Source organism: Aspergillus thermomutatus (assembly GCF_002237265.1).
Source record: "Aspergillus thermomutatus strain HMR AF 39 chromosome Unknown NODE_406, whole genome shotgun sequence".
In the NCBI taxonomy this organism is placed as follows: Eukaryota; Fungi; Ascomycota; class Eurotiomycetes; order Eurotiales; family Aspergillaceae; genus Aspergillus; species Aspergillus thermomutatus.
The window spans coordinates 1-8,508 of NW_020798456.1; the positions used below are offsets into that span (position 1 = coordinate 1).

General features: G+C 51.0%; 3 protein-coding genes across 3 annotated transcripts; 1 reads left to right on the forward strand and 2 right to left on the reverse strand.

Annotated features, from left to right (window-relative positions):
* Window positions 1-434: 434 nt before the first annotated feature.
* On the forward strand, window positions 435-1,937 carry CDV56_100137 (microfibrillar-associated 1 family protein; the record flags this gene model as incomplete). The annotated part of the gene is made up of 1 exon (XM_026753756.1): window positions 435-1,937. The coding sequence occupies one exon, from the start codon at window positions 435-437 to the stop codon at window positions 1,935-1,937; it is 1,503 nt and encodes a 500-aa protein (XP_026609828.1).
* A 424-nt stretch (window positions 1,938-2,361) lies between these two features.
* CDV56_100540 (trafficking protein particle complex subunit 5) lies at window positions 2,362-3,198 on the reverse strand (the record flags this gene model as incomplete). Its single annotated transcript, XM_026754159.1, has 2 exons — window positions 2,362-2,851; window positions 2,912-3,198. The coding sequence occupies 2 exons, from the start codon at window positions 3,196-3,198 to the stop codon at window positions 2,362-2,364; spliced, it is 777 nt and encodes a 258-aa protein (XP_026609829.1).
* A 1,444-nt stretch (window positions 3,199-4,642) lies between these two features.
* Window positions 4,643-6,067, reverse strand: CDV56_100902 (putative NAD+ kinase; the record flags this gene model as incomplete). The annotated part of the gene is made up of 3 exons (XM_026754521.1): window positions 4,643-4,799; window positions 4,854-5,130; window positions 5,194-6,067. 3 exons carry the CDS (start codon window positions 6,065-6,067, stop codon window positions 4,643-4,645), a joined length of 1,308 nt encoding a protein of 435 aa, XP_026609830.1.
* Window positions 6,068-8,508: the final 2,441 nt, after the last annotated feature.

Sequence of the window (8,508 nt, forward strand, 5' to 3'; positions counted from 1 at the left end):
GCGTGGAGGTGGGCGGGGAGGACGCGGGGGGTTTGGAGGGACATTTTTTTTATCTATTTTTGGGACTCGGTGACTTTAGGACCTGGGGGGATTATTTCGATACCTGCAGTGGTTGTTTTGCTGGGAATATAGGCAGTGTTGTAGATGTAGATGAAGATGTAGATATCTTTCTCATGGGTAAGCTCCGTCGCGGGGCGCGCAACGCGTGTTCACGTGATTCCATTACTCCGTACATCGCTTCTCGACCGCCCGCAGAACTCCATACGTCAATCGGCAGATGTTTGATCGGAGATCATCGACTTTTTTCTAGGCGGTAAAGCCATTCTCCTTCTGCGACCCGATATACCATTTCGCATTCTCATAATTCGTGAGATGAGCTGATAGAGTCTCTACACGTCCTTATATCGATCACCATATTCGAGCGGTCGTCAACCATGCCTCCTCCGCTTCCCTCCCAACATCGCGGTATGACCGCAAATCCTCTCAAGCCAGTTAAGCGTTACCGGCCAGGTAAACCGATCGCCGAAGAACCCTCATCATCTGAAGAAGAGGAGGATGCGGAGGAAGAGGTCCAGGAGCAGGAGCGACGCAGACAGGAACAACAACGGCAGAGGCAACAGGCTCCGAAGGCGACCTCGTTCCCTGCTGCCGCTGCCGCTGCTGGGAAGATCACGAAAGGCGTGCAAGATGTAAGGATTGAAGAGGACGAGGACGAGGAAGGGTTCGTGACGGAGGAGGAGGAGGAAGAGGCACCACCGAAGGTGACCGCTCGTGTTGCTGGCGACCGAGCGGGGACGGCGACGGTGCAAGTAGGCGGAGACGAAGATGAGGAGGAGGGAGAAGAAGAGGAGGAGGAGGAAAGTTCTGAAGAAGAAGAGAGCAGTTCAGAAGAGGAGGCGCCCCGGAGGGTTCTGTTACGACCTACGTTCATCAAGAAGGACAAGCGCAACAATGCAGCGAACCAAGCACAAAACGCCGCCCATGTTGCCGATTCGGCGGCGGAGACGGAGGCCCGCAAGGCGCAGCGACAGGAGAAAGCGGACATGCTGGTCCGAGAGCAATTGGAGAAAGACGCCATTGCGCGGACGACGGCGAACCGAGCGTGGGATGACGACGAAGTGGTTGAAGCAGGCGAAGAGGGTGCCATCGATGATCGGGACGGTGTGGATCCAGAGGCAGAATATGCTGCTTGGAAGCTACGAGAACTCAAGAGGATCAAGAGAGAGCGCGAAGCCATCGAGGCAGCGGAGAAGGAGCGCGAAGAGATTGAGCGTCGTCGGAACCTCACTGCGGAAGAGCGCGAACGCGAAGACCGCGAGTTTATTGAGAAGCAGAAACAGGAGAAAGAAGCTAGTAGGGGCCAGACTGGGTTTATGCAGCGCTATTTCCACAAGGGTGCCTTCTTCCGTGATGACCTGGAACGCGAAGGACTCGACAAGAGAAATGTCATGGGGCAGAGGTTCGCGGACGATGTCGCTCGTGAGACCTTGCCTGAATATATGCAAATTCGGGATATGACCAAGCTGGGAAAGAAGGGAAGGACACGGTACAAGGACCTGAGGACGGAGGATACAGGCCGCTTTGGAGACGGCTTCGAAAATCGTTCCCGCCGTCGTGAGGCCGCCCCTATCGGTATCACTGACGAGCGATTCCTACCTGACCGTCCGGATGATCGCCCCAAAGGTCCCACGGGAGCCAACGCCAGTGCCGTACGGGAGAGACGAAGGTCGCGGTCAAGATCATATTCGCCGAGGCGAGACCGTCACCGCGACCGTCGGGACGACAGACATGGTGACCGCTATCGTGACCGTGACCGTAGTCGTGACCGAGATCGCTCAAGAGACCGATACAGGCCTGATACCAGCAATCGAAGGAAACGGAGTCCTTCGCCATACGACGACCGCGACAAGCGACGGCGTACAGAGAATGCTACATAGACGGGTTTATGAGAAGAAATTATTATGTTCTTGTTGGCGTTCCTGGTATCATGAAAAAAGCGGATGGGAATCGGGATTGTGTTGCATTGCAATTTGCGACAGGTCTTTGCCCTTGTTATTCATATTTAATATTTTTGTCCTGGGGATTGGATATATACCCTGTATTTGGGCTGATGAACGGAGCGTGTAAAATAAACAGACATCATGCTTGCAGATACAAACACAAACGTCCGCTCGCTTGGTAAAGCATATCCGCCCCTTCCCCTTGAAGCCACGTACACGCCTCGGTCTGTGATGTGACAAAATCTTCTGAAGCAGTTCTTTTTCTAATATCCAATGCGATGACTCCCAGAGTCGTCGCAAGGCTCGGGCATTCCTGTTGTGGTCACCCCGTCAGGCAATGGCTCAGCGGTCCGACATCCACTTATTTCACCCCTGCCCTTTCCAACACCTTCTCTCTCTCCATGACACTGTCGCCGAACCGCACCAGAAAGATCGTCCGCCCGGGCCACATCTCCGTGGGCTGATTGTGCGCCGTGACCTTGGCCTCGAAGCCACACCCATCGCAAACCCCCTCTATGATCCCTGCCACAAAGGCAGCGCAATTGAGCATGCTCATCTCCTTCGGAACACTAATGTATGTATTTACCAGCGGGTCATTGTCCGTAATCATGTACTCGTTGGGTGTTTCGGGGGACACTGAATGCTCGAGGGCGTCTGCGGGACGTTGGAAGAGCAGGCGCCAGAGGGGCCCGTGGATTAGATGGAGCAGGGGAAGAATACGTAGAGGTCGATTAGGAGGGGAAGCAGAGGTCGAGGAGCTCGATAGCGAGGACGATGTGGAGGAGGACATGGAGCGGTAGAAGAGGAGGTCGAGGAGACGGAGGCCGAGGGGGTAGCCCTGTTCGTTTAACCTGGGGCGGGTTGTCAGGATGGGCGTCGAATCTATCAAAGGAAGCCGCTTATGCACTCACCTGCGCTCTAGATCCTGTATCCCTGTGACTCTTCGCTGAGCATATGTGACCATCTCCGCGAACAGAAAGGCAAAGCTTGCCCGGCTGAGCTCCGCATTTCGACTGCGGTTCAGATGTCTGTCGTAGATCGTCTTGCGGTTCGACGGGATTCGCAGGCCGGGAGTTTGTTGCGCGACTGTCGGAACTTGCTTTGGAGGTGGCTGTCTCTCACCGGTGCCAGCTATGGTTGTTCCGCTGGCGCTGGCGGACAGCATGGAGGAGTGTCTGGCGGGGTGTGATTGTGACATGGCGGTTGTGGTCGGTTGTTGCTACGCTGGAGATGGGAGGTTGGCGGGATGAGCTAGAGGGAGATAGTAAATGCAATCGATTATTGCATCATCTTGTGGTGGTAAGCTAATTATTTTAGGAGGGAGCTTGGCTGGGGGTCGTTGGTTTTCGATCTGCGATGTTGGATGTTGATAAGGAGAGCTGACTTTGTCGGTTGAGATGTTCATCATCACTACTCGTCGGGCGCTTGAAGGCCATAGGGCATCGCATATCGCCAGAGCAAGCACTTTACTTGTCAGACTACGACCAACTGGCGACCAGATAAAGTAACGATATATGCGTCAAAAGGCATTATCCACTTCTATGATTTTTCCTTTCGGATTTGGTACGGCGACAAGTGCTGATCTCAATGCTTACGGGTTAGGGGGTAAAGGGAAAGTAAACACAGGAGAGGAATTGAGCATGTCTGAAAGCAAATTCATCATTATATCTAACTCCAACGAGATTTAGTCCTGGCTGTATCAATTTGAAGCTATCGAATACCCAGTATTGATCAGAGCCAGGCCAGCGACACCAACCTCGCACAATCACTCTCGTAACCGACCACGATAATCCTGAGAATCAACCTATACCGCAAGCCATTATTAGCACATATTCAATCATTGACCTATGAACAAAGTCATGCTCAAATCCATGCCAAATGACCAACAAGAATCAGACATCCAAGGAAGATAATGCGCACAGAGCACGTCTATGATGGGTTCATGGCGACGGCTAGCGTGGAAACTGCGAATGTAGGAAAAAATTTTCATCATAAGAGCCAAAAGGCTCTGTTGGTCGATTTGAGGATCGAGGCAGGACGGGGAAAAAATGATGAGACTTACCCAAAGTTAGTGAGTCGCGAGATGGTGCGCTGAAATGAGCAAAAGCAATATTCAAATATATTCGTAGCTCGATCGACTGCAGGAGTCTGCATATAACTCCAGTCTCAATTGAGCAGGCAATGCTGCTGTGCAAAGTCGAGTTGGCATTGATTGTGGAAGAGGAGAATGAAGAAAATTTGCGGCGGCGGAAGGCCTTTTATAGTCGGCCTGAGGCTGCCCCGGAAACCCACTGACCCATACGAAGCTTCTAGAGCGAAGAGCAGAAAGGAAATCTTCAAAACAAATAACGCACAAATTGATCGAATTTTCATTAATCATGATAATTATCTTCAGTTATGCGATGCCCAACAATGACATGCCTCTTGAGGGCCATCTAGATAGATGCTTCCAATATCATATGCTTTGTGTGAAATTGAACAAGAGCACATGAGAAGCGAAAGAATATGAGATCTTTGTTCATGTGCATGCCCTCCCTCCAACAATATCCATATGCAAACAAGGCAAGATTGCTCTTCTATATCCAAGTCCCGACCACATACCAGCAAATCCTCGGTTGGCGGTGCATTGGCAGCAGCATGCGCTATTTGTAGCTCTTTTGCTTTTGCCTCGAATTCCAATTCAAAGTTTTGGAAATACTCTGAACCCAGTCCTCGCCACGTCGGTTGTGCGGTAGCACGTTTGCAAATGGATACCGTGATGCGGATACAGTCACATAATCGCCCGGCTGCAATTCGATTCTACCATGGCTGTCAGCGAATTTCCCCAAGAAGCTTCCATGTCGCAAAACCCACCTCTCTCGGCCATCAAAGCTTGCCCATGAGCTTGTCCGGGCATCGTAAGGTACTCCCATACGTAAAACAATGGTGTCTGGCAATATGATCGGTCGGAAAGACAGGGTGTGGGCGCAGATTGCGGTGACGAGAATGACAGGATTGTCTGGATGACACAGGGAACCTCCCGCTGCGAGATTGTACGCAGTCGAGCCGGTAGGCGTCGCTATACAGACGCCGTCCGCTAGCAATGTGGTAAAATGCTCATCGTCACCGAACAGCTCAATTTGAGACATAGCTGATAGGATCAGTCAGGGACGCATTTCCAGGCAAGCTTGAGTGCATTCAGGGAGGCTCTTACTGGGGTTCGGTCCTCTGTCAAGCACGACATCGTTTAGGATCTGGAAAACCTTGTCCGGCCGATGGGTCAATGTTCCTTCCACCTCCTCTCCGATCAGTTCTTCGACGAGATCCCGCTTCGTTATCTTTGATGCGTCGTCCTCCGGCCGCCGATTGCTCCTCATGATCGTACACTCGAACCTTAGTCTGAGGCTTACCACGACACCATCCTTGAACGCCGTTTCCAGCGTGCTCTGGTATTGGTTGAAATCGAATCTAGTCAGGAATCCCAGAGAACCGAGAGAAAATGAGAGTACAGGTGGTACGACGTGCTGGAAAAGCCAGCTCGTGTAGAGAACCGTCCCGTCCCCTCCGAGGGTAACAACAAAGTCAAATAAATGTGCTTCCTCGGATGCCATATTGGTGTCCCAGTACTTGAGCCGGCCTTCGGCCGTAGGTTCTTCTTCGATGAGCTGAACGGCGCCAAAATCTGGGTGCGTCTCCAGCCGCTTCTCCACGTAGACGACATATTTTGTCGAGCGATCCTTGGACAGCAGCCACTGGGTGACCTTCCGTGTAAGTACGACAAGAGACTCGTCGCGTACCTTCGTCACCAACAAAACGGTCTTCACAGTAAGCTTGAGCTTGATGCTCCCTAATTTCTTTGACAGCTTGCGCACATTCCATGCCATATCCGACAGCTGCTTCTTTGTCAGGTGCCGTGATTGCACCACCGTAGGGAGTGTTTTGAGAGCCTTTCGATCCATGGCCTCGGACGGTGGGATAAGGTTGTTGTCGTCAACCCTCGTTTGTGGTGGATTTACTTCGTGTGCCTTGCTCTGCTTTCCATCTGGTCGGATGTCTGATTTAGACGGCGGCGCAATCCATTCACCCATAATCAATGAATGCACAAAGCATGCCGTTCTCTCGTCCGTATTATCAAGGTGTGGTCTTGATCTTGAGTCATCTACCGAAACCAAGGACGACTTGCGGCGGTGACTGCAATCGGGGTAGAGCACGACCTAGCAGGCAGGGGGGAGTCGCGGTTAGCAGGAGGTTCAAGGATCAGTCATGGTGCGCGTTCGTTGGTACCTCCAGTTGGTTATGCGTTTCTGTATCGCTGATTGCCCCTCCATGACTCTTCCGTCAAGTCAGCTCTGGCAGTTCCTCTTGTGAAGTTCTGGCGACCTACGGTGTCGTCCTGCGACAGCCCCTTCTCCATTATACCACAGGGCTGTTCTTGGATTAATCGATTCAGTGTATATTTCCGTTGACCTTCTGGCGCAATTATCCCATGATGTGTGGATTGGGAATCTGGCTTGTTGCGTTCAATAAGTTGTTACGGTTCCGGTCAGAGTGGGTATGACGTCGGTACACGGCTCAGGCGGTCATTATACCTGATCCTGCTGGACTGCACACTGTGGTGAATACTCTCCAGCACTCATTGTTGGCGCCGATTTCGATGTCTGTTATGCTCATGGCTCTGCCCTCTTTTCGACGTGCCCAGTTTTCTCATTTGGCTACAATGGTCCGTCCACTTGGTCTGGTGGAGAGTTATGCCAATCCCTCAACTCCTGGCGAATAATATATATCTCCACGACAGCTCAATACAACAATCTCTCGGCAGAGGAATATACAAATAAATACGCCCTGCATACTCTGACACAGCGGCCGATAGCCACAGAAAGCAGGGACCACACCAGTAAACCGAGGAAGGGATCCCTATTTACAAAGACATTGCTGCGCTGTCTGATACTGGGAAACCCGCAGGGTGAGGAGCAACGATACATGTGTTCAAAACCGCATATCATGCTTTATATACTACACGAAATCTCCCAGAAGCCTCGTTGCATTGCATTACTATCCTACCTCGACCACTATAGGCAGCGATCAAGAAAAACGGAATGATATATTTGTCCATCAGAGATAGAACACTGGCACCCTATGTCCGTACCCAGCGCAATACGTCTTGTAGAGAGATGTATTGATGGGCCATTGAGCGAAACAAAGCTCCAAGGACATCGATCCCGACGCTCTCATCGGTTCAAGGACGAATGCAATATCGAGGACAAACAAAAAGGTCACCATTTCACTCGATGTTGATATTCATCCCGTGATTCACCAGCCATACTCACACTGACCGAGAATTCAAATTCTCGTCTGACCGACAAGGACTCATGGGGCCTTCACTCGCATGTTGGGGGAAGAAGATGTTGGTACCACCGGCCGAAACCTGGACGGTCCACATCACTGGCCATCCTGATGTACATTGATGTCCACCGTCGGCATGGGTGGAAGGTTATTGAGGGCGACGGACTACAACTCAAAAACTGCACTACTAGTACTAGCAACCAGCCACCAGACATCAAGAGTCTAAACCGAATGCTAAAGTAGGTTCACTTTTGAACCACCCCGCGTTTGCCGTCCCCTTCGTACTCTGCACTGGCCTTATAGAGTAGTCCGTACACTGATGTAGACACACTAGACACGCTCATCTAATACCTTTTCGGGATATACTGGGACTCCCAAAGCAGTAATATGGTATGCTCGGAGGAAAATGCATCAGAGACCCCGCATTTACTCCGCATGTGGCAAAATTGACTCCCAAGTCAGTCTGCTGAATAGCAAAGGGTGCCATGCAAAGTCTATAGTTCGGCGTGAACGTTAGAGGTAGACTTGACCAGGTTTCAATAAAAAGGACTCGATAAAGACGCGAGCAAGGAGATGCAGCCATTTCTTATAGTATTAGTACGACTGTCCACTCCGTATCGTTAGCAAAGTTCCCAGCTTCCCATGCCTTGGTGAAATTGGGAACAACCCTAGGTAGTAGATCAGCCTGCTAAACAACATATTCGAATCATTTAAAGGCAAATGAGAGAGGTAGACGAACCACATGGTCTCTGAGTTGAGAGGGGCACAGAATTCCTTGGTCACTCTTCAACGACTACGGATTATTCATACTCATATGCTGGGGCATTAGAATCCAGTATAATGAGCATACTATGCGTGATATTGCAGCGACCGACCTTGCAGTCCAAAGAGACAACGGAGTATGAAGGTAGGTAAGCAAATGTGCCGGTGAATTGCTTCGTATTGGTTGCTATCATTTGAGTCAAGTCGCAGGAAATCAGAAAAAGGCAGAACCGTTTCATTTTCGGCATCCAATGTCCGAGCCTAATTAGGAAAGGATATATACTTCACATTTTGACCTGTTTTCAACAAGTGGTCTCCGTGGCCCAGCTGGTTAAGGCGTCCGACTGTTAAGCACCAGCTGCTCCTAGCAATCGGGAGATCGGCAGTTCGATCCTGCCCGGGGACGATTCTTTTTGTTCCCTCT